At 41.2% G+C, this 27,231-nt stretch overlaps 1 protein-coding gene across 2 annotated transcripts in view; it reads left to right on the top strand.

The window, feature by feature from the left end:
- THSD4 (thrombospondin type 1 domain containing 4) overlaps positions 1–27,231 on the top strand; it is a 975,100-nt gene that overhangs the window by 335,950 nt on the left and 611,919 nt on the right. For both annotated transcript variants that reach the window (XM_077470293.1, XM_077470292.1), the window contains exon 6: positions 225–327. In XM_077470293.1, coding sequence (XP_077326419.1) covers positions 225–327 — 103 coding nt within the window. The remainder of the gene's footprint in view (positions 1–224; positions 328–27,231) is intronic.

The following is a 27,231-nucleotide window of genomic DNA, read 5'->3' as shown; positions in this document are numbered from 1 at the left end:
TGCCACATGTTTAGTAAATGCAGGTGGTGTATGCATGCAATGTCCAACTTACATGCAAACAAACACAAGATGGCTTGTCTTCTCCAAGTGGGTGAATCTAAGGATATGTATATGTAGTAAAATCACTGTATAAAAATGACATGCGGTACAGATCTCTTTAGCTCTTGTGGAGACAGTTATTAACTCTGAATTATAAACCCTTGTCTGGATATTTGTTTTCACAGCTGTGTCCAGGGAACAACAGAGGCACCAGAGAAGTACAGTGTGCATCCTATAACAACAAGCCGTTTATGGGGAGATTATATGAATGGGAACCATTTTCAGAAGGTACTATGATTATTGTTGTTCTTAATAGATCATAAATTTAGTCTTTCTTTTTTAGTTTAAATAACTACAATAAAATGGTGAAATCCATATATTTAAACCATGACTTAAATGCAAATAATACTTCTGTTCTCTAAAACACTGGTTATTAAAGCGGAGTTTAGGCATACAATTTAACCCAAACAACCAAACCATTGTATGCAACATAATTTTTGTTGAACAAATTAAAGCAGAGCTTCGCCAATTTTTTTTAACTTCCTGTTATTATAATACCCATCTGCAGTACAGTTTCAAATGTATGTTGTCATTTATTTTCTTATTTATAAATATATTTTTTTTAATGCAGTTTGCCTTCACTTCCACCACCTAGGCAATTACCTTGGACTCCTGGGATATCTACGTCATCTATCCCAGGAATCTTTGGCTATCCTAATAGTGTAATCTCATGGTTTTGTGAGACAGGAAATGATTTGAATGGGAGGAGTTGGGTACCATTTTTTAAGGATAGGATCTTCTGGGAGGAGAAGTACAAGGACTCTGTGATCAGGACAACACATGTGCAATATCGGGAGATGCATGCTGGGTAAACCAGCTGCACTACATTCCGGAACTCACTGGTGCCGACTTCAGATACCCAGACCTATGAATGACGCCACCAGCATTTCATGAGGGCCAGTAATCTGGCATTTGGCAAGTAAGATGTTTATTTAATGTATTGCAAATATCCAAATAGAATTTGCTAAGGATCACGGGAATGTTTTTAATGCATCTTTGAGTAGGAGAGTGTATGTCCTCTTTATTATGTAGAAAGATATGAAATTGAAACGATTAATATTAGAATGAGAAATTAAATACTGGGATAAGTTTTTGCTAGAAGTACCCTAAATCTGTTCAGTGTGCACAGGCATATATAAAGTTTTAAAAAAATGTAAATCAAACTTGCAACTTGGATGTCATTTTGACTCTCAATTGAGTCTTTAACTTAACTATAACTGAATTGAGTCTTTAACTTGACTATAACTCAATTGAGTCTTTAACTTGACTATAACTCAATTGAGTCTTTAATGACATTTAACTACAATGTCATTAATAATTCATCAGTATGTTTCCTAGGATTATTCAATTCCTCTACTCTATATAATCACACTGCTTTGGCTCTCTTGACAGCATTATCCTACAGCTTATAGGATGGTAGTCCTAAAAAAAATCTCCCACAGTAGAAACCTGAATGCTAAAGCTGGACAAATGTAATTTATTTAAAAAGTTAACATATACCTACAGGCGAATTATCAGTAAATAACGGCAAAGGGTCTGAATACTTAGAACCATGTGATATTAAATTTTTCCTTTTTAATAAATCTGCATAAATGTCAACAATTCTGTGTTTTTCTGTCAATATGGGATGCTGTGTGTGCATTAATGAGGAAAAAAATGAACTTAAATGATTTTAGCAAATGGCTGCAATATAACAAAGAGTGAAACATTTAAGGGAGTCTGAATACTTTCCGTCCCCACTGTAACTACCATTGTATAAGCTTGTATATGACACCTACATATATGAGCAGGGTGTACCTATGACTTCATGTAAAGCGATTGTTACATATTTCTTTAAATTAAATATCCATGTATTCTGTATAGTCACCTTACTTCCATGTTGACTCAGATGATGTGACCTGAACTTTTGTTCTTGTTTACTTTCTTTTTGTAAAATCTATACAACTATTGGTTTTTGCTTTTGGAATTTTATGACCATCTTGGAATTCCATCTACAACTTACTTCTGATTACTCTATTGAATCCTTCTCTAAATGTATCCAAGAACTACAAGTGGAGGAATGCCCTCCCTGTTTTGCATGTATTACCTGGGTGATGTATACAGGTGTATCCATACTTGACTTTTGGCTGCTATGATGCTTGATCTAGGAGTGGTGAATCAAACCACAAGACTGAAATATTTATTATTTGACACATATTTGGGTGCAAGTAAGAAATTATTTTTGATTCATGCTGGATATTATAGGTATGCACATTACTCCCCGGACTGAGTTGTAGATCAATTCCCATTTGCACACATATACTTGGAAAATTTGAGATATTGAGGTGACCACTTTACAACAACAATATACAAAATCCATGTTTGTATGCACCTATATTTTCAGGTGTTTTATATTGCTAACTTGCATTTCCATTATTGACTGTTGATGGTCTTTGAAAGGTTGCACACTTAATGGACTGGAATACTATATGTTTCAGTTCTCACTCTCAGGATTATATCCACTTGGACAGCTGTATGCCCTAAAGTAATTTATTAGGCAGCTCCGGAGATCTCTTCTGACTTCTCCGGCCTCTTCTCCGCGATTTCTGGCCTCCTCTCCCGCTCTCCGGTGTCTTCTGCCAGGCTCCTCCGCTATCTTTTGCTCTTTTGCCACTCTTTGGCTAGCATTGGCCCAATCTTCTCCATCATCTTCTTCCCTCTTCTCTTCTTCCGATGTTGACACAACGCTCTCTCCCACTGTAATGCCGTGTGCGCGGTGCGCAACGACTTATATAGGCAGGTATGATCATCATTATATGATGTCACCGCCCCATCATGCCCTGGTCGATGTCATAAGGGGCGGGGTCACCGGATGACCTCACCTGGTGACCATGCCCTGGTCGATGTCATAAGGGGCGGGGTCACCGGATGACCTCACCTGGTGACCATGCCCCATGCCTATATAAGTTGTTGCGCACCATGCACATGGCATTACAGCGGGAGAGAGCGTTGTGTCAACGTCAGAAGAAGACTGGAGCCAGCGCTAGCAAAAGAGCAGAAGATAGCGGAGGAGCCCGACAGAAGACACTGGAGAGCTGGAGAAGAACCAGAGACAGAGAGAGAAGAGGCCGGAGAGCGCGGAGAATTCGGAAGAGACCCCCAAGTTTGAAGAAACCCCTGGAGCTGCCTAATAAATTACTTTAAAAACCTGTCTGGTGTGTTTTATTTATTGACACTTTTTTTCTTCCCAGGTGAATGGGTAGAAGTACGATGTACCCCATACTCATCCACATAGGGTGGGGGGCCAGGATCTGGGGGCCCCCTTATGATTCCGATAAGGCCCCCGTCCACAGACCCCAACAACCAATGGCCAGGGTTGTCGGGAAGAGGCCCTTGTCCTCATCAACATGGGGACAAGGTGCTTTGGGGTGGGGGGGGCACGGGCATGTGGCCTGGTACAGTTCAGGGGGGTGCTCACTCGTCCCCACCCCCTTTCCTGAACAGCCGGGCTGCATGCTCGGATACAGGTCTGGTATGGATTTTGGGGGGCCCCCACGCCATTTTTTCGATGTAGGAGGTTTCCCTTATAATCCATACCAGACCGAAGAACCTGGTATGCTCTTAGAGGGGGAACCATGGCGTTTTTTTATTTAAAATTTGGACAGCTGCTGCAACAATCTGTTTGCATAACCAAAGAATTTCTGCACAAACTGTCAGAAACCATCTCAGGGAAGCTTATCTGCATGCTCATCATCCTCATCGGGGTCTTGACCTGACTGCAGTTCATCGTGACTTGAGTGGGCAAATGCTCACATTCTATGGCGTCTGGCTCTTTGGAGAGGTGTTTTCTTTATGGATGAATCCTGGTTTTCACTGTATAGGGCAGATGGTAGAAAACATGTATGTTGTCGTGTGGGTGATCGGTTTGCTGATGTTAACATTGTGAATCGAGTGGCCTATGGTGGCGGTGGGGTTGTGGTATGGGCAGACGTTTACTATTGACAAAGAACACAGCTCGAATTTTATTGAAGATATTATGAATGCACAGAGATACCGTGACGAGATCCTGAGGCCCATTGTTGTGCCATTCATCCACGACCATCAGCTCATGTTGCAGCATGATAATGCATGGCCCCATGTTGAAAGGATCTGTACACAATTCCTGGAAGCTGAAGACATCCAAGTTCTTGCATGGCCAGCATATTCACCAGACATGTTACCCATTGAGCATGTTTGGGATGCTCTGGATCGGCGTGTACAACAGCATGCTCCAGTTCCTGCCAATATCGAGCAACTTCGCACAGCCATTGAAGAGGAATGGACCAACATTCCACAGGCCACAATCAACAACTTGATCAACTCTATGCAAAGTGCTGCACTGCGTGAGGCAAATGATGGTCTTACCAGATACTGACTGGTTTTCGGACCACCCCCAAATACAGTAAAACTGCACATTTTAGAGTAAACTTTTATTGTGGCCAGTCTAAGGCACACCTGTGCAATAATCATGCTGTTTAATCAACATCTTGTATACCTGTGAGGGGGATGTATTATCTTGGCAAAGGAGAAGTGCTCATTAACACAGATTTTGACAGATTTGTGAACAATATTTGAGAGAAATCTTCCTTTTGTGTACATAGAAAAAGTCGTAGAGCTCTGAGTTCAACTCATGATAAATGGGGCAAACACAAACGTGTTGTGTTTATAATTTTGCTCAGTGTGTGTGCATGTATGCGTGTGTGTGTGTGTGTGTATATATATATATATATATATATATATATATATATATATATATGTATATATATATAATGTATATGTATATATATGTACAGTACAGACCAAAAGTGTGGACACACCTCTTCATTCAAAGAGTTTTCTTTATTTTCATGACTATGAAAATTGTAGATTCACACTGAAGGCATCAAAACTATGAATTAACACACGTCCAATTATATACTGAACAAAAAAGTGTGAAACAACTGAAAATATGTCTTATATTCTAGGTTCTTCAAAGTAGTCACCTTTTGCTTTGATTACTGCTCCGCACACTCTTGGCATTCTGTTGATGAGCTTCAAGAGGTAGTCACCTGAAATGGCTTTCCAACAGTCTTGAAGGAGTTCCCAGAGATGCTTAGCACTCGTTGGCCCTTTTGCCTTCACTCTGCTGTCCAGCACACCCCAAACCATCTCGATTGGGTTCAGGTCCCGGTGACTGTGGAGGTCAGGTCCTCTGGCGCAGCACCCCATCACTCTCCTTCTTGGTCAAATGGCCCTTACACAGCCTGGAGGTGTGTTTGGGCTCATTGTCCTATTTGAAAAATAAATGATGGTCCAACTAAACGCAAACCAGATGGAATAGCATGCCGCTGCAAGATGCTGTGGTAGCCATGCTGGTTCAGTATGCCTTCAATTTTGAATAAATCCCCAACAGTGTCACCAGCAAAGCACCCTAACACCATCACACCTCCTCCATGCTTCACGGTGGGAACCAGGCATGTAGAGTCCATCCGTTCACCTCTTCTGCGTCACACAAAGACACGGTGGTTGGAACCAAAGATCTCAAACTTGACCAAAGCACAGATTTCCACTGGTCTAATGTCCATTCCTTGTGTTCTTTAGCCCAAACAAGTCTCTTCTGCTTGTTTTCTGTCCTCAGCAGTGGTTTCCTAGCAGCTATTTTACTATGAAGGCCTGATTCACACAGTCTCCTCTTAACAGTTGTTCTAGAGATGTGTCTGCTGCTAGAACTCTGTGTGGCATTGACCTGTTCTCTAATCTGAGCTGCTGTTAACCTGCGATTTCTGAGGCTGGTGACTCGGATGAACTTATCGTCCGCAGCAGAGGTGACTCTTGGTCTTCCTTTCCTGGGGCGATCCTCGTGAGCCAGTTTCTTTGTAGTGCTTGATGGTTTTTGCCACTGCACTTGGGGACACTTTCAAAGTTTTCCCAATTGTTCGGACTGACTGACCTTCATTTCTTAAAGTAATGATGGCCACTCGTTTTTCTTTACTTAGCTGCTTTTTTCTTGCCATAATACAAAGTCTAACAGTCTATTCAGTAGGACTATCAGCTGTGTACTGTATCCACCTCCTGCACAACACAACTGATGGTCCCAACCTCATTTATAAGGCTTGAAATCCCACTTATTAAACCTGACAGGGCACACCTGTGAAGTGAAAACCATTTCGGGTGACTACCTCTTGAAGCTCATCAACAGAGATGCCAAGAGTGTGCGGAGCAGTAATCAAAGCAAAGGGTGGCTACTTTGAAGAACTTGGAATATAAGACAAATTTTCAGTTGTTTCACACTTTTTTGTTCAGTATATAATTGGACGTGTGTTAATTCATAGTTTTGATGCCTTCAGTGTGAATCTACAATTTTCATAGTCATGAAAATAAAGAAAACTCTTTGAATGAGAGGGTGTGTCCAAACTTTTGGTCTGTACTGTGTATATATATATATATATATATATATATATATATATATATATATATATATATATATATATATATATATATATATATATATATAAAATATAGTGCCTTGTAAAAGTATTCATACTACCCCTTGACACCAAAAACGTAAATGTATTTTATTGGGATTTCATGTGATACACCAACATAAAGTGGCACATAATTGTGAAGTGGAATGAAAATGATAAATGGTTTTCAAAATTTTTACAAATAAATATTTGAAAAGTGTGGCGTGCATTTTGTATTCTGCCCCCTGTACTCTGATACCTGCAACTAAAATCTAGTGGAACCAATTGCCTTCAGAAGTGATCTAATTAGTAAATAGAGTACACCTGTGTGTAATTTAATCTCCGTATAAATACAGCTGTTCTGTAAAGCCCTCACAGGTTTGTTAGAGAGTGATGTGGGGTTGTTTTTCAGGGGTTGGGCTTGGCCCTTTAGTTCCAGTGAAGGGAACTCTTAAGGCATCAGCATACCAAGAAATCTTGGACAATTTCATGATCACAAATTTGTGGGAACAGTTTGGGGATGGCCCCTACCTGTTCCAGCATGAGCAATCAATGTCCATATAGAGATGGATGAGTGAGTTTGGGGCTGAGGAACTTGACTGGTATGCACAGAGTCCTGACCTCAATCCGATAGAACATCTTCTGGATGAATTAGAGTGGAGACTGAGTCGAGCCTTTTTGTCCAACATCAGTGCCTGACTTCACAAATGCGCTTCTGGAAGAATGGTCAAATTTTCCCATATACACATTCCTAAACCCTGTGCACAGCCTTCCCAGAAGAGTTGAAGCTGGTATAGCTGCAAAGGGTGGACCAACTCAGTATTGAACCCTACAGACTTAGACTGAAATACCATTACAGTTCATGTGTGTGTGTGTAAAGGCAGGCATCCCAATACTTTTAACAATATAGTGAATACACGTCATAGACGTATAATACCTGTATGGACTTGTATACCAAATTATCATCTTATGCCATACAGGCTTATAGTCATGCTTCAGGGAAACCTTAAAAAATCCCATATAAATTACATATCGCATATTAATTATACTTAAATAATAAGATGGCTATTTGGAAGCTATCTACCAAAAGTTACATTTTGCTTTGATGGAATCCAATGGATGTGTGTGCTGGAAAAAGACACACCCGCCGCTCCAGGTGAGACCAGGAAGCTTAGTGATCCAGTAGGTGCTTGTCTCGGCTCACAATGAATTTAGAAGAAATGGCCGCACACCACTGTAGATTAAAGTCCTTTTTATCTGGACATCCCAAAAACGACAGGAATCAAAATGCTGGGTACCCAGCAATCTGATTCCTGTAGTTTTTGGGATGTCCAAATAAAAGGGATTTTGATCTACAATGGTGTGCGGCCATTTCTTCTAAATTAGATGTGTGTGCTAATGTGTGCCATGTAGAGGTGTTGCAATGCATTTTTACATGAAATCTTTCTCTTTTACTTTTTTTCTATATATTTTTTTTTTAATACTTCATTTTGTTTTTTTTTGTTTTTTTTTAGCAGAAACCTTTCCCCACTCCTGTAATTGCCACATCATATTTTTAGACCTGCGCTGAGATAACACCAGGGAAGTCCTGGAGAGATATAGGAAACTTTTAGGCTATATTCACACAGCCACAAAAAACACATTTACATGCAAGCATTTTTTGTTTACGGATCTGAATGCAGCTGCATTGTTTTCAATGGAGACATTCACACAGGTGCTTAAACATGCGCTGCGTTCAGATCCATAACACAAAATCCAAGTATCTGCTCGGAGTACATACATACAGTATACCAGATGCAGTTAATAAAAAAAGAAAAAAAAAACAGATTTGAAAGCAGTGACTGCCGGTGGAATATTTTTTTTGCTGGGGGGGGGGGGCACGTGGCAAGCAGTATATCAAACCCCCCACCCCCCGGATCGGTCAGTCAGTAGCACTTACCCCATCAATGGTGGCTTCCTCTGCTCGGCAGTGGCCTCCCGTTCTCCTGCTCTCCACGGGTCATCACGGCAGAGGCTGCTTCATTTTCCTCCCTCCTCTTTTCCGCCAATTGGAAAACAGGTCTCAAACCTGCTTCTGATTGGTGGGATTGAGGATCAGTGTTTCAACAGCAGATTTTCATTTGCTGTTACACACCTTGGTGGGAACAGAGTGCATTCTCTGCGGCCCGAGCCCACCCTATTTTGAAGCCTATTAGAGCCTCTGGCTCTAATCAGGTGCTTAAAAAAATCCTGGCCACTGTAATTCATGCACCCGGTGTCCTGAAAGGGGCCAGACGCATGAATATGGGTGGCTGTGGCGGCCGTGAATAGATTCCTGCTATGCTGGAATCTATCCATTGCATGTAGGGGGCTGTGTGGAGAGAGGGGCCAGAGCCTGGGCACCCCTAATGGAAGGGCTGCCACTGCTTGAAAGCAAGTTATTACGCGGGAACTTTTAAGCTAGAAAAAACATGCATAATAAGATCAGAAAACTTTTTACGCCCATGTGAAAATAGCCTTAAGCCTTGTACACACGATCGGATTTTCTGCAGACAAAACCGTGGACTTTTGTCTGAAGGGCATTGGCCAGGAACTTGTCTTGCATACAAACTGCAAAGAATTTTTGGGCAACAAACACGAACGTAGTGACGTACTACGTGTTTTTTCAGCTCTTTAGCACCATCCTTTGGCCTCCTTCTTCTAATTTCGTGTTGGTAGAAGTTTGGTGAGTATTTATTCATGGTTTTCATTTCACGCTTTTCGTTTTGCGCTTTTCAGTTCTCTTCTGAACCGTTGTTCGCCAACCAGCCATGCTGCGGAATCGGAGGAGATATATTTATTATTGGCCTTGGAGTTATTGCTTTGACCCAAGTCCGGTCCATGAATATGAAGAGGAGGATTTCTTGGACCAAAAATTGGTTGCTTTATTAATCGTTACCGATTATGTCATAGGCCTTTGCTGCGGTAGCCTCCAGGAGAATAATCCAGATGTTTTTGGGAATTATCTACGGATGACAGACCCCTGCTTTCACCAACTCTTGGCATTGTTGACCCCCTATATTAAGAAGCAGGACACATGCATGGGGCTTTTATTTTATTTTTTAGTTGAATAATGATTTGATTTGGTATATTTTCTATATTTTTGGATGCATAGAATGCACTTTTTGGTTAAGTTCTATTGGCAGATAGCATGTCTAATTTTATTTGTTTTCTTTTTTTAATGCACAATAAAAAAAAAAAATTGTGGCGAATAATACTGTTTTACTTCAAATGACAGTTTGGGAGTAGGCAGTTACATTTTAAAAAATACAATGTAAAATTAGATTTTAGTAAATTTCCCCCTTTTGTGTCTTCAGTTGTTTTGCAAATTTGAAAGGTATGAAATTGAATGTTTAAATTCTCTATCAAATCACCATGTGTATGACCAACGTTAGACAGTTTAAAGCCGTTTCTTAACTCCAGTCCTCAAGGCGCCCCAACAGGTTATGTTTTCAAGATTTCCCTCAGATGAAATGGCTGTGGTAATTACTAAGGCAGTGAAACGGATCAAATCGCCTGTGCAAAATAATGGAAGGCCTGAAAGCATGACCTTGAGGACTGGAGTTGAGAAACACTGGTTTAAAGGACCACTAAAATATGGTTGTTAGTATAAAGCTTTGGCTGTAGAGCTATGCATTCATCCGTTTTACAGTTAGGATTTTGCTTATGTTTAGAATCTTACAAAGAAGCCTCTTTGGCCTCATAACTAGGTTGGAGAGCAGTATATACAATACATTAAAAGTAAATTGCAAATAAAAACAGGATCCAAGTTTAAAGATGAAATAACCTTATATTTTACATAATCAATTTTTAATGATGTTGCGCTTTGCCAGCAATTGTCTGATTGCCCACAAAAATCAAATTTATCATCTCCTCTGGGGCATGGAAGACTGCCTTTATATCCATCTGAATCATATTCTGTCTGTTTCCAATCCAAAATGTAATGTCCTGTGGTTTTCAGACAAACATTAGGCTTTCTGATGAAAACATACTAGGATTTTGGATTCTGTTTGTTTAAAAAATGAACTCTAGGCAGATATAAAAAACACTATTTAATGCAGTTATGTACTCATTTAAAAACCATTAAATGTGTTGTTACATGCAACTACTGTAAGTACCTGAATCTGCCTTGATGCCAGTCTCCTGTAATGTCGTGTAGAGCAGGACATTCCATTCGCTAAGCCCCAGACGTTGTTTTAATGGTGTTTGTTACTTTATTACATGCTTTTCTCATAAAATTTTTCTTATCACATTTAAAGTTATTCTAAAGGATTTTTTTTATTTTTTTACTTACCTTCTCCGTGCAATGGTTTTGCACAGAGTAGCCCTGATCCTCCTCTTTTTGGGTTCCCAACTGGTGCTCCTGGCTCCTTCCCCCTGCCGAGTGCCTTTTAATAGCAAGCCTCCTGCTATGGGGGCACTCGAGCAAGCTCAGTCTCGAGCTTGGCCCTGGCCCCTGCTCTCTTTATTGGCACACTGGCTGTGATTGAAAGCAGCGTGAGCCAATGACTCCCACTGCTGTGTGAGCCAATTAAGAGAGAGAGAGGGAGCAGTTGCTCTCGTGCACATCGCTGGATTGAGATGGGGCTCAGGTAAGTATAAGGGGGGCTGGGAGGAGCTGCCCTCAGAAGGTTTAAGAAGCATTAAGGTAAAAAAACATTTAGAACCACTTTAAGCAGGCACTAGATCTTCATTCATGCAGTGCCTACAGATATACTTGAACAAATGACATGAAAAATTGTGATGGTGGGGTAAATTTATCAAAGTTATATACTTTGCAAGTGTGTGCAGGAGATGTGTGTGAACAGTATACCAGCGGGCAGTACTGACAGGAGAGGAGTGTGGAGGATATCGTAGAGGGCAGTACGTGCAGGAGAGGAGTGTATAGGGCATGACATTGAGTAGCATTTTTAGGATATGAGCATAGAGAGTATGGCAATGAGTTTGCAAGTGCAGAGTGTATAAGAATGGACAAAATGTGCAATAAAGGTATGCAGAGGGAATGATAGTAGGCAGTATGTGCAGAAAAGATATATATGGTGTACAATCTGGACTAAAAATGGGAATTGTAGGTACTAGTAACTGTGTACTTGCATGAAGCATCCAGCGTAGCCAGGTTTGGTGATAATAAACTTTTCTACACCAGCTTCCTGTGTACTTCCCCAGTTCATCTGAATGGGGGTTTAGAAGGTCAGTAAAGGATATGTGTGTGAAGGGGTTGAGGGAGCCGGGGAAGGGTGAATGTTGGGGGGGTGAAATGGCAGAGTAAAAATGTCTGTGGGCGCTGTGGAGGTATGAGTATCAGTGGGCAGAATGTGCCCAATGGGAGTTCTCCTTGGAAAGAGGGTTTCTATCAGCTGGTGGGATTCCATGGGGACAGAGTACTGTGAATATTTAACTGATTTGATCCTCACTGCAGCTGGAGCTGGAGGAAGGGGGGGGGGGATTACAATCTGCCTTCTGCTCCTGCCTGCTCCTTCCACCTCCTGAATCCATTTTTCTGTAGAAGCTGCTGGCAGAGATGACACAATGACAGTTAGTCCACTTTCATTATTCATCTATGGACCTACGGGTGTAAACGGGTTTGTGCCCATTTACACCCGCCTACCTCTGGTCCACTAAATAAATGGAAGAGGATCTGTCCTGTTGTCTAGGCAGATCAGATCAGAAGGCAGTTAATGTTAAATAGATAGCAGAGTCAATTGACTATCGGCTGTCCATAGAGCAGAGTGGGCTCTGTCCGTGTCCGCTCCACATAAACCGAGCAGGCATGGGTGGCTCATCCGACCCGCTCTGCTTTTATCAGCAGGGGTTCAGCGAACAGATCCCTGACTGATCTCAACTGAGACCACCCCTTGTGAAAGGGGCCTAATAATTGGTCAGTTTATAGACAGAGATTATAGCTAGTGGATCACTAAAGTAGCCAAGAGCTGCAAGAGGCCACATAGGAGAAAAAGGTGGGGTGTACGTGGGAGAACTGGACTACTCCTGGAGAGCGAGGGGATATAAAATCCACTCTTGTGACCCCAGTGTTCTACAAAGAGACAAATGGGATTAGGGGGAATGAGTAGAGCAGCAAAGAATGAGATTGGCAATAGAAGGGAAAAGATGGGCAATGTGAGGACAACGGGGTCAGACAGACAAGAAGGAGAAATCCTTACTGGTGGCAGAATAACACTCAGATTTATGCATTATCCTCAATGGAAAATGAAACTCTGCTGACAAAATGAAACTTTAACTGACCTTTTATATAATATTAATAATGTTATGGATACCATTTTTATCAGTAGGCTCTGTTTGAATCAAGATCTAACGGTTTCCTGTTTAAGTCCATTAAGAGTCAACAATTTTGGTGATTTTTTTTTTTTTAACATGAATGGTAGGGATGCTATGTGAAAAAAGACAAGTCTGAACTAGTATAAACTAAAGTGATATGCTACAGTGACTTATGGTAAACAACTGGAGTAGTATATTTCTGTGGGCTGCGTTGATTGTGTTTTCTTTCTGGTTCTAAAATGTTTTGTTTGGCAGTAAAATAATGTTAATGTTATGGTAATAATGTTATAATGTTCTTTATGGAATACTAAGCAATGTTAACAGTGCTTCTTAAAGCTGAAATCCGACCAAGTAAATAAAAACTTGATCTGTCACCAAACGTTCAGAAGGTAAAACACTTTTATTATATTATCATTTAAACACCCTCTATGCCTATCTCAGTGTTGACATCATAAGTATCACCCTGAAGGTTAAGTCAGCTTATCACTTTGGTGGGGTAGGAGACAGCTTAGTGAAGTTAAAGGGTAACTCAACTTTCATGGAAATAAATATAGCAATATAAAAAAAAGAAGAAAACACAGCATAAACAAGCAACGTTTTAATCTAAAGTGGTATTAAATGCAAAACTAAAAAAGGAATATATTGCAGCTTACCAGTCCTTGGATTCATTTTCTTTTTTTTTTTTGGCTATTCCCCTCTCCATTTTCATCTGTTGATCTGTCTAGTAACACACCTTTATTAGAGTGACTCCACTCTAGATGAAGGAGCACAGGGGCACCTTTGGACAGCAGCATTGTAAATCTGAGGGGAGAGAGTGTTAGATGGACTAGCAGATTTTGATATACTAATGCCGCGTACACACGATCGGACTATCCTTTGCAGCTGAGGTCCGCCAGACTTTCAAGCGAACGGACTTGACCAGACGCGATCACTCCAAAAGTCTGGCGGATTCGAACGTGAAGACGTAGAATAAAGAAGTTCATAGCCAGTAGCCAATAGCTGCCCTAGCGGCGGTTTTAGTCCGCCAGACTAGCACACAGACCAACGGATTGTCTGCTAAAAGCCGAGTGCAGGTGACAATCTTGAAGCAAGTCCTATTTCTAAGTCCGCCGGACTTTTGGGAAGAAAAAGTCCGCTGGAGCCGGACTAAGTCCGCCGGCATAACACATTAAAGCCAAACTCAAGCTCATACAGCAGTTACATAAGCAGTTATAGCAAACATGTTTTTTTTTAGATAAAGGTTTTACATGAATAAATAAAAACTGACCATTATAAGCACCCCAGTCATTGGTAAATGGTTTGTCTCAACACTCTAAGCTGCTAAATTGGCAGGAAAGAAACAGACTTACTGACAAGATCACCAGTTGAAAATAAAAGAAAGACCGCTTTAAAAAAAAAGAAAACAAATGCAGCAATTACATCTAAGAATTGGTCAGCTTTAATATGTTTGCTAGTGGGTTTAATACTACTTTATTGTTAATAAAAATTACCTTTCCTTTTCAATCTGTAGTGCTGTAATTTCATGTAATCCAATATGGCCACTCAGAGGCGTTTTGTACATAGTTGGTGTACAATTTGACTACAGAAATATCATTTCCTGCTCGACTCAATCATTTTCTCAGAAGTCTGCGTTAAAATTCAAGTCAACTTTTGGGCATCCTTTGTATTATAAAATTGAACTATTGATGAGATACTCTCCAATGGGTAATTACTTCCTAATTACACAGAGAGTGCGCCAGCTGACTATAATGTACAAGCCCCCTACATTCAGAGTTTGTAAATCAGTCTGGTGAAACTTAGAGCTGTTTCTTAACAGTAACAAAAAGTAGGAACCTCCTACAAAGTTTGTAAAATGCAACGTGCATTGATTACCCAGAGGGGATTGTTTTTTTTTTCTCAACAAAAGGGGAGTATTGCTGGCCATAGACTAGACGAAAAAAAAATTGTTCAAACCCATTTTTAAAAAAAACTAAAAAATTTGCCCGTGAGAGCAAACGATAGTGCCATCTTGTAATAACTGATAAATTGTTCGATAGACATAAATTAATCGTTTTTTTTTTTTTTTTTTTTTTGCTTTTTCACATATACCTAGTGAAAACAGTTTGGATGGGAAATGCATTAACCTTTCAATTTATCGTTCGTTTGACAGAAAATTTCCCAACTTGCCCCTCGTTTAGCATAACTCTTTAACCACTTGCCCTCCGGAAAGTTTTACCCCCTTCATAACCAGGCCATTTTTTGCTAGTTTAACCGTTTGCCGACCTCCTCACACCCATATACGTTGGCAGAAGGGCGGCCAGCGGACGTGTGACAAGCTCCGTGAGTCGGTCGCGGGTCCCACGGATCCCGATCACCGTCGGGATACCCACGATCACCTCACGGGGAGGAAGAACGGGGAGATGCTAATGTAAACAAGCATTTCCCATTCTGCCTAGTGACAGTCTCACTGCTCCCGGTGACCTGTCATCGGGGGCAGATATCAGTGACATGTCCCATGTAGCCACGTCCCCCCACAGTTAAAAAAACACGCCCCAGGACACACTTAACTCCTACACTGCCCCCTACTGGTTAACCCCTTCACTGCCAGTGTCATGCTGTATAAATGACAATGGTCTCAAAAATGTGTCAATGACCGCGCAATTGTCAGTTAAAGCGACGCAGTGCCGAATCGCAAAAAGTGGTCTGGTCTTTGGCCAGCAAAATGGTCCGGGCTGAAGTGGTTAAATACCACAGAGTTTTTAATTTTTTGCAATATAAACAAAAAAACGATCAATTTTGAAAAAAAAAACAAACAATATTTTTTATTTTCTATATCCAATATAAAAATGTAAATAATCGTATTCTTGTACTTCATAAACTTTGTCCTAAATGTATTTTGCTACATGTTTTTGAGAGAAAAAAAATCCCCATAAGTGTATATTTATTGGTTTGCGTGAAAGTTATAGTGCCTACAAACTATGGAATTTTTATTTTTCTATTTTTTTATACTACTAATGGTGTGGCATTCAGTGAATTATAATAAGACTGTGATAGTGAGGCGAGCAATCTGGTGCTAGCTGACACTGACATCAATAGTGATACTATTACACTGATCAGTTCTAATACTATACTCTGTCACTGTACTAATGACACTGGCTTCTGGCTAGGAAGGAGTTAACATCTAGCGGTGATCAATGGGTTAACCATGTGCCTAACAATGTGGATTGTATGTAATATGTGCTGCTTTCACAAAGGATTAGGTTGTTTGTTTTTTTTCCTGCTAGCAGGGAATAAAAAAAACAAAAATATTCTCTGTCAGTGAACAGAGCTCTGTATTTTTTTTACAATCACAGAGATCTTTTCAGTGAAACGCTGAGCTGATCAGTGGGTCCTGGTGGTCAATCATTGGCCGTGACACGCTGATTGGCTTGTGCTGTAACAAAGCATAGCTGGGCCGGGGGCGAGCAGATCATATGATCACATACCTGATGAAGGTGTCCTGCATGGCTTCAAAACATTGTTGTGATGATGTGATCGCTGAATAAAGCTTTGGACCCAATTTTGGAGACCTATGGTGTGCTGGTGGCATCTCACGCTCTAGTTCAGTGATGGTTAACCTTGGCACCCCAGATGTTTTGGAACTACATTTCCCATGATGCTCAACCACACTGAAGAGTGCATCAGCATCATGGGAAATGTAGTTTGATAACATCTGGGGAGCCAAGGTTCGCCATCACTGCTCTAGTTCATGGTTCCAGCCGGTGGTCATCTCAGCACCCACTTTTACATACAGCCATTTTTACAGAAATGTGTGTGTTGGGAATAGTGCGTCAGATCATGTACTAAGAAGAGGCTGCTTTGCCACCATATTTCTACGTTAGGCGGTCGGCAAGCGGTTAAAGCACTGCTGACTTCCATCATCCAATCATGTGCGAGCAAAATACAGTTTTTCTTTTTCCTTGTGCATGATTGGGTATTCTGTGCATTGTTAATTTTCACCACATTCCATAAACTAAGGGGAACATTCCCTTGCAAAGTGAACTGTTTAATTGACTTTAGTAAATCAATCCCATTGTGTGTACAGCTTTGATCCCTGAAAAGCTAGCACTTGCCAAGGGGCAATGTTCATATTTGCAGCTCTGGTTTGCCAAGGTGAACTCTGCCATCTAGGATGGGCAGTAAGGTGACCGGTCTCTCAACACAAATCAAGATAGCTGATGAGGCTGGTCCCCATTAGGGGAAGCTGTATTAGAAGGGATTATAGCCCGTATCTTAGGGCATCACTACTGACAGTGCCACATATTAATCCAGTAAGCTTGCATGTGGATTTACTAATTCTCTTTCAGTTCCGTCTTTCGAGTTGTGCGGCAGAAACATACTGTGCTTCTTGTTTTCTGGCAAGATGTTGAATTTTATCTGTTTCTGTAAGAATTCATTTATTCCCATGTGTAGAACCCATGATAAACTGAGGTCATTGTTGCTTTATATCATGCTTGTAAGTATTTTGCACAGCCCAATTCTCTGATCAAAATCACTGCTGCAAACTGTTTGACAGGAAGTGATAATCTCTCTGAGAGGATGTGCGTCCACCCACAGGGACATTCTCACACACAATCATTTGTAATCAAGCCATAAAAGCAATACTCCCTCAGGACTGAGTAATATTCTAATTTTAGTGATTTAGACAGTTTGTTCCATTAGACCTCTTTACAGTGTTACCTCCTTACACCTGTACTTTGGCTCATTGCTTGTATGGCCGCTATATACAAATTACATACATTTCATATTCGGGTTTATGTAGGCTAGGCTATGGTAACCATTTGTGTAAATCTGTTAAAGTTTCTAGAAATTTTCTGAGCAAAAAATATTTAAAACTGAACTGGCTTAGCGGACCTCCTTTTCAGTAGTCCCACAGGAGTAAACTACTTACATTCATTTGAATGTTGTTATTAACAACTTCAATCGATGTATAGATTTAAAAATTACGTTTTTTTATGGTGGACCTTTTTTCTATAGTTTTTGGTGGAGTGGGGAAGTGGAGAGGTTTAATACATGTCTCGGCTGTCCTTACTAGACCCAGAAACACAACAGGAGTTAAGAGGAAATCTCATCTTCTTTTATCTCTTCAAGTCCATCTCTTCCTCTGGGAATATTCTCCCCCATTCAACCATCACATGAACGACTTATTTGGGCCCCCTGGGAATCCACTGGACTCCTGCTAGAGTTGCCTTGGGGATCATTTGGCTCTGCTGATGAAGTAAATGGCTACTAAGCATAATGATAATCAAGTTATTTGTGCAGGGACCCTTTCTAAAGTTGGACAGACTTGTGTCTCATCTTCTTTTATCTCTTCAAGTCCATCTCTTCCTCTGGGAATATTCTCCCCCATTCAACCATCACATGAAGGACTTATTTGGGCCCCCTGGGAATCCACTGGACTCCTGCTAGAGTTACCTTGGGGATGATTTGGCTCTGCTGATGAAGTAAATGGCTACTAAGCATAATGATAATCAAGTTATTTGTGCAGGAACCCTTTCTAAAGTTGGACAGACTTGTGTAGTATCAGTTAAGACAGCTCTCATAGGGAAACATTGAATTTCACATGCCATCTGACTTAGGGGCCCCAGTTGCATCAGTGTGAACCGAACCTTAGAAGGAAATTTAGTGGTAGAAGATAGACTTTCTAGATTTCCCTTTCCAATAAAAAACACTGGTGCATTTTAGTTTATCAGGTCTCTCGTTTTTACACTTTTTGGTTCATGGGTAGAGATACTATGTATTCTATTCAAATGAGGGGGGGCAGGATCTGGTGGATTTCAGATTCCGATAAGCCCCCTGCCCGCAGACCCCCACAACCACCGACCACGATTGTGGGGATGAGGCCCTTGTCCCCTCAACATGGGTACAAGATACTTTGGGGTCGGGGCAGAAGCACCCACCCCCCCATGTTGAGGACATGTGGCCTGGTCTGGTTCAATACAGGGGGCGCTTGCTCGCCCCCCCTTTGCTGACCTGGCAGGCTGCATGCTCGGATAAGAGTCTGGTATGGATTTTACCCCACGCGATTTTTAAAAACAAATTATTGGCATGGAGCCTGGTGTGGACTGGGGGGACGAGACCCCACTCCATTTTTATCTTTATTTTTTCAATAGCCGGGTGACGGAAATTGTAACTGTGAATCATTTTAGATGGGATTTGACTCGTGTTTTTTTTTTTTAGAAATGTAATTTTTCCTGCAGCATGTTTTATGCACTTTACAGGAACATTAAGAGGACCCCCCCGGCACTATAATTAAACAGATTTTTCATTTTTATTGTTGCACTTTAAGCATAACCAAATAGGGGGGTGTTCGGCCCTTGTCTATTAGCAATTAGTAATGGTACCACCCTATTCTGGATACTCAGAAGTCCTCTGGTCATCACTGAGTAATTTCAGACATGGATCATACCACAGTCTCCTCTTTTTGTACATTGAGAAGTGTGTCCCCCCCCCCCCCCCCCTCTGCTCCACACTTCTTTTAAGGCATAGGTAATTGTATTTGATCTTCACAATGCCCATCAAAACGCCACAGGACCTTGGATATACCTCTTTTTTTACAGGGCATCACACAATTCATTTTGATGCTCAAGGCCTAACTTTGCACTCATCTCCCATTCCCTGCATCATGTTTGTGGCAGTTATTGGCAGAGTCCTGCACAGCTGGGAGTTCAACCCCAAACACTTACTGGTCACCTACTGTAAAGGGGACATTTATATGTGTAATGACTCATGTTACACAAATGGACACCTCATCAGAGGTGTTGGGAAGCTGAGCCTGGAGCTGTCTGATCCATCCACCCATCTTGGAGGTCGGAAGACACACAGGATGGGGCCAAGCATCGGACATTTTCTTACCTCATGCGTAAGATGATCTCTTATAATTTAGAGATCATTAGAAGTTGCTTCCTTTTTTCTTTTTCCTCCATGTTCATGCACTGATGGTCATCCTTCGATTATCATCTATTGTGTGGATCGATCTATTCCCTGGAATCACCTACTTGGGACTGTCATCCAACCGATAGTGGATTGGAGTTACAGCCGTGTCATCAGCATCACTCCTGGCACCATTTCATCACTGGGGATCCAGTACTTTAAGCGCATTAGATGCATTGCCTTATGGTATGTGCATCCACATGGTGTGGCAAGATTACCCATCTTCACATTTGAATATTTTCCAGATGTATACCATTGTACATTTGATCCATCTTGTCCGCATGCTCATTACTTCAGTTTGAGATTGAAGATAAAGTTCTCCATTTATAGGACACTTTTTATATGTGGACATTTGGTCATTGGACTATTGTGGTTCACTAGTTTTACCCTACTGTTTTGGTTATGTTTTTTCACATAGCCCCTTTTTATGCCCAATTGAGGTGATTTAACTGTCATTTCACTTTATCACATTTGTTTAGCGCTACATTTCTTGGACTTTGTTTGTTCGTGTGTTAGCAACTTATCATACACTTTTTTTGTGCACTTTGTTCTTACATTGGGTTTAGCAAAGTCTTTTCACCCCTCTTTTCACACGTTATTGATCACTGACTGTCCATTCATAACTGAACATGGTAAACTGTGTTTACATGTTTCAGTTTATGAATTGAGAGGAGCCACTGTCTCCTCTCCATTCATCTTCCATGCAGCTGAGGCTGCAGAGAAAGGGACTGGGGAATCTGTGTCCTCAGTCCCTTTCCCTGTCTCAAAGGGGATATCTCACCAAAGTCCCCCAACCCCCCCCTCCCAGGGCCGATAAAGGTTAAATTGTAAAAAATAAAATAAAAAATAAAACACTGACACCATCCACCCCCCCCCCCAAAAAAAAAAGAAAGCATTGTAAAAAAAAATAACAAAAAAAAATTGTAAAAAAAAAAAAAAAAAAAAAAAACTCACACAGTCCACGCCTCATCAGTGCTGCATATTAGTGTCACTGTCAACATTAAAAAAAGTATCGGTAGTCAGTGAGTCCTTGAAAAAGTATCGGTACTTTCTTAAAAAAGGTGCATCATTGCAACCCTGCTCAGTGCTGTCATTGTCTGGGAATAACTGGCTTTCCTGTAATGCGGACATGTACACTGATTATCAGTGCCAGTCAGTGCCCATCAGTGCAGCATATCAGTGCCACCTTATCACTGACCATCAGTGTAGTCTCATCAGTGCCCATCGGTGCAGCCTATCAGTGCCCATCCATGCATAATTTTATCATAGAAACAAAGAAAAACATTTTTTTTCAAAATTTTAGGTCTTTTTTCATTTGATTAGCTAAAAATCCCAGTGGGGGTTAAATACTACCAAGTGAAAGCTCTATTTGTCTCAAAAAATTATGAACATTTTATATGGGTACAGTATTGCATGACACGGCAATTGTCATTCAAAGTGTGACAGCGCTGAAAGCTGAAAAGGAAGGGGGTCAAAGTGTCCGATATTGAGGTAGTTAAAGTGTACAATGTGCAGCCCCTGTAAGCATTTATTGCTATCTGGGTCAGCACCAGTTTGGTTTGCTTCAAATTTTTTTTTTTTAGAAGCACCTGAGCCTCTTATTGGCTGCAAAGAAGGATGGGCTCGGGGTGCAGTGCCCACCCAGTTGTGTGACAATAGCGAATGAATATTCGCTATTGTCTTCCTGATTCTCCTCCCGGCCAATCTGAAAGCGAGTCCTGAGACCCATCACCTGATTGGCAGAGAGAAGAAGTGATCCTAATGGCCCCCAAGGAGGAGCAAGGAGGAGACGCAGGGGAAGCCCACAAAGGAAGCCCTGCCCGTGACCTAGTTGGGCTAAGTCCAGGGCTGGTGACCGGCCGACCGGGGGGGCGGGGTGTTGTGCCTGTGACCTGACTGACCAGCCGCCACTGCAATTGGGGCAGCTGTTCTGGTGAAAACTATGTTCCATTCACTTTGCAGAGCTTTCTCACTTAAGATAGAAAGTGAAGTCTCCTCAGTAGGAAACATGGCGAAAGACAAACTGCCGGGCTTTAACCCTTTCCTATTTCATACAAGACTACAAAACGTTTTGGATATGCATACATTGGACCTCCCCATCCCAGATCCAGTCCTTATGACTACAAATCTCTCCAAACCTATTGAATATTTTTTTCATTATTCTAACCGTTGGCAAACCTATTCCTAGAAACCCCAAAAAAATAACTGCCAAGTGCACATACACTGTATGTGCTTATGGGTGAATCTTTGTCCTTTGAGTTGCCAAAGCTTGATTTATTTTTTCTTCTTCAGACTAGTTGCTCCTTTATTTGAACCTAAAGAATTTTTACAGTTAGAAATAATTTTATCCCACTGACTCAGCCGTGTATAATAGAAGCAGTGATATGTTCAACCTTAAGTTGAGTTTATAAATCCCGGGATCAGTAGCTCATACATGGAGTCTTCGGGTGGCTTTCTTTAACTATGTATTTGTAAAACATATATTCATTTATTTTTCTAATTAGAGACATAAAGTTTTATCCATATGTGCCATGTAAGCATAACATAATACTAAAAGCCTTATTGCAGCCATTAAAGCTGTGCATTATCTGGCCTACATACTATTCAGGAAACATTACACATCCTTAGCAAATGATGTAGAAACACATTTTACACAGTGAAAATGGAACTCTAAGCTGGTGGTGTTCTCTTTCCAAAAATGTGATGTCACTCACAACTAAGTGGGAGAAGCATTTTTTCCTTTGAAATAAGCTGCAGAAAAGCCCCTTCCTCCCCTCCACCCATCTTGGACAACTCTTGCCATACAGTAATTCTTTATGCTTTAAAAAATAATATAAACTCTGGATGTTTCAATTTACAACACTATATTTCGTTATAATTATACAGATGGAGTGTTTCTGAGTAACATATACTGTATTGTTAAAGCGATAGTAAAATCAGGAGCACAAATTCACAGCAATCATAAAGCCACAATGCTAAACATTTTTACTTACTTACCAAGGCAGAGATGCCGAGAGCGGTTTGCCCTTGCGACTACCCGCACCCCGCCCCCCGGAGGTGGTACAGGGAATAGGTGGCACACAGAGGCACGGGCCACCAGCAGGTATTAGAGTTCCTGAAGGAAGACTGTAGAGCTGAACCAAGATTTGCAGGGGTTCAGAAACTGGCTAAGGATCCAATGCAGGGTGTAGCAGGCAATCCGGGTCACAGACAATGGATCAGGTACTAGAGGAGGTAAGTAAGTCTGTAAGGCAGGCCGAGAGTCAAACACTTGTAGCAGGCAAGGCAAAGTCCCTTAAACAGGCAGAGGGTCAAACACATGTAGCAGGCAAGACAAAGTCCGTTAAACAGGCCGAGAGTCAAACCCTTTTAGCAAGCAATGAAAAATCAGGCAGGCCCAGGGTCAGATCTAGGAGAACAGCAGCGTAGTTAGGAACAGTCCGAGTCACAGCGGGTAATCTGGGAAACAGGTACAAACAGGAAGCTGACGACAAACCAGCAACCCGTTTGGACGCCAGAGCCATTTTAAATATCCTTGCCAGAGCATCACATCAGGCGTGCACCATTGCGCACACCCGGGCCACTGTGCACACGTGTGCACAGCTCCATTGGGGAAGATTTGAACAAATTAATGGGGTGGGAAACTACATGGCAAATAAGGTTTAATGTAGAAAAATGTAAAATAAAGCATTTGGGTGGCAAAAATAAGAATGCAATCTATACACTGGGGGAGGGGAACCTCTGGAGGAATCTAGGATGGAAAAGGACCTGGGGGTCCTAGTAGATTATAGGCTCAGCAATGGCATGCAATGCCAAGCTGCTGCTAACAAAGCAAACAGAATATTGACATGCATTAAAAAGGGATTAACTCCAGGGATAAAGTGATAATTCTCCTGCTCTACAAGACTCTGGTCCAGCCACACCTAGAGTATGCTGTCCAGTTCTGGGCACCAGTCCTCAGGAAGGATGTACTGGAAATGGAGCAAGTACAAAGAAGGGCAACAAAGCTAATAAAGAGTCCGGATGATATTAGTTATGAAGAAAGGTTGCTAGCACTGAACTTATTCTCTCTGCAGAAGAGACGATTGAGAGGGGATATGATTTCAATTTACAAATACCATACTGGTGACCTCACAATAGGGATACAACTTTTTTGTGAAAGGGAATGTAACAAGATATGTAGCCACTCATTAAAATGAGAAGAAAAGAGGTCTAATCATAAACTACGTAGAGGGTTCTTTACTGTAATAGCGGCAAGGTGGTGGAATTACCTTTCACAGGCGGGGGTATCAGTGGGGAGCATCGATAGTTTAAAAAAATTATTAAATCAGCACCTGAACAACCACAACGTACAGGGATATACAATGTAATACTGTCATATAATCACACACATAGGTTGGACTTGATGGACTTGTATAGTTTTTCAACATCACCTACTATGTAACTATGTAACTGACTAGTGGTTTCTGATAAAGCTCAGAGTTTTCACCAAAAAGGAAAAAAGTGGGAGACAAGAGAGCCCATACAGTGTAGTAGATTGATTCAGAAACAAGGATAAAATTCTTCCACAATAAAATGACAAAAGGTCAAAATGAACTGTTGAGCCTGCGGTCACCCAGCACCCATGCAGTCTTCCTAGTGCATATTAGCTAAGAACCTGATCAACCACAACATATAGAGATATACAATATAATACAATGCAATACTGACATATAATCACACACATAGGTTAGACTTGATGGACTTGTGTTTTTTTTCAACCTCACCTATTATGTAATTATAAGTCGCTGATCGCTGCCATCACTAATACATAAAAATATCCCATAGTTTGTAGACGCTATAGCTTTTGCACAAACCAATCAATATATGCTTGGGATTTTTCTTTACCAGAAATATGTAGCAGAATACATATTGGCCTAAATTTATGAAGAATTATTTTTTTTTCAGAAACCATAAACATAATTTAGCAGAACTATGCCTAAAATACCACTAAAGGCTCCTGTATGAAGTCTAAACAAGTGCCAAATCCAGTTACTATGTGATGCACAAGCCTCACAATGTAAACAAAAAACATCCTTTAACCTCCCTGGCGGTATGATTATTTCAGATTTTTGGTGCTGAAAGCGGTACAATTATTTTGCATGAAAATTTGGCGTTTTATATTGTAGTCTTAGGAATAACTCACTTAAATCTGTCCAAACCAGAGTCTAGCAGACATCCCGGGTATGATAAAGTTTGAAAAATGAAATCATAAATTCTAATATAATAGATAACTATAAATAATTATACCAAATAATAATATAACAATAATAACAATTATTCAATAATGTAATCAAATCAAAAACACAGGAATTTGCTCAGTTGCAGAATTGTCGCTGTCATTACTTTTCAGTATTTGATGACAGATCTCCGCACAAATCGATATTGAAATTCTGCGAGTGATTCTAATTTATTATCTCTGTTTTCTAGCTGGTCTAAAACCATTTTTGATGTAAATTGAAATTTTTGGTTGCTATGGACAATCTCCAGTTTCCAGGCATAAAGAACAGTTTTTATATTATACAACTACATACAGGACACTGGGCAGAACACTAGGGACAAAGGGGAGGTGAAATAATTACATACAGCAATGTAATCTGTAATATTACATTATACTGTATATAATGTGTGTGTTTCACTTTTTTGAATTTGGCGCCGTTCTCTGTCCCCGTGCGTCACAACGCTCGCTGGGAATGGAGCTCGGCTTCGTGATAGATCGAGCGGAGCATGGCTCGCTCGTACAGCGGGGGGACATCGCTGGATCCAGGGGACAAGGTAAGTAAACTCTCCCTGCATTCAGCGATGCAGTCCCGAGTCTGGCTCGGGGTTACCACTTTTGGTATAAAATCTCAACCCTGAGCCAGACTCGGGAATACCACCAGGGGGGTTAATTCCTTGAACCAGCCAGATCATCCTTGTTCATGTGTGTCTCACTCCCAGGGGCGGACTGACAACTCATGGGGCCCCCGGGCAGTAGGAGATTATGGGGCCCCCAGGCAATCAGAGATTATGGGACCACACAGTATACACACACACTATGCAATCACACAGTGTACGCATACATGCACACACAGTATACACAGACATGTTTCTATTGGCTGAGAAGGTACTGGAGAGTTGGGGCAGCTATAATCTCAGGATTTTTAGACCAAAAGGATGTCGGTAAGGGACATTTCAGAGACAGATGTAAAAAAAAAAAAACACAGATTTTTACATACTGTCCCTGGTTTTACTGAGACTGGCAACCCTGATGGGGCCCCCTAGTGGCCCAGGGCCCTTGGGCAGTGCCCGAGTAGCCAAATGGTCAGTCTGCCCCTGCACACTCCCTCTCCTAGACACTGCAGCTTACAGTAGGAAGGTTTGGCAACAGAGGGTGTGCTGCCAAACCAGAAAGGTGTTGCCAGGTACTCATTGACAAGCTACACACACATAAATCGGCAGTGACAATGCTAATAATCTCACCTCTGCAAAAAATGTTTCATCCTACTGTAGTGCAAGCAGGCTTAGCTTACATGAGAATGGCAACTCTGCTTTAAATACATGACCAGTGTAGCTTCCTAGCCACACCATCACAGAAAGGTGTACTAGGTGGCAGGCTCAACAGGTATTTGTGAAACTTTGCTGGGAGACATAATGTTCACATGCACTTATAATAAAGCAGACCTTCACTCAAAAGTGAAAGTATCCGCTCATCCTCCTCCTCACCCCTGCCCCTAACACATTTTGAGTTTTTTTTTTATTTTTATTTTTTTTTAACATGGAGCAAGTACCCCCATGGAGCAAGTTTGACAGGTACCCACTCCCATTTTCTGAATTATCACCTAGGCAAAAATCCTGTCTGCGTGGGCCTTCCCCTGCTTAAAGCCTCCTAGGGCACATCACACATCACAGGAGGTTTGCACGAACAGTCTTGCTGCGCCACATGAACTCAGATAATTGAAATTTGCAAATGCTGACTTTTAATTTTTTTCTTAAATGGGTGAAGTTCCACTTTAAATGCAGAACTTTTTTTTAAATTGAAGGCTTTAGATGTTATTTAAGGTCTGGCCATGTAGCTACCTATACATTCTGGAAAGGTACATATTTACAATATCTGATGACACAAGGCTGATCAGTGAGCATAAAATTAAAATAGTGTATTTGTGTAACATTGTGTGTATTTATGTAACATTTACCAAGTCCACACATTTTCTGGCCTAATTTTAAAGAGGAAGGGAAAAAAATAAAAGAAATAAAAACACACCCTGCAAGGCAAAGGCATAATAAGCTAGTATGCATAGCATACTAGCTCATTATGAATAACTTACCTGAGAACGAAGCCCCCGAAGCGGTCCTCCGTCTTCCTCTTTGCTGCTGCCATGGATCCCGGAGCGACTTCTGGGTCTCG

The sequence above is a fragment of the Lithobates pipiens genome, unplaced genomic scaffold (genome assembly GCF_037356315.1).
Source record: "Lithobates pipiens isolate NorthernLeopardFrog02 unplaced genomic scaffold, aLitPip1_a1.2 Scaffold_8, whole genome shotgun sequence".
Taxonomy (NCBI): Eukaryota; Metazoa; Chordata; class Amphibia; order Anura; family Ranidae; genus Lithobates; species Lithobates pipiens.
Note: the sequence above shows the minus strand (reverse complement) of the source record. Positions and strands in the feature narration are given on the sequence as shown.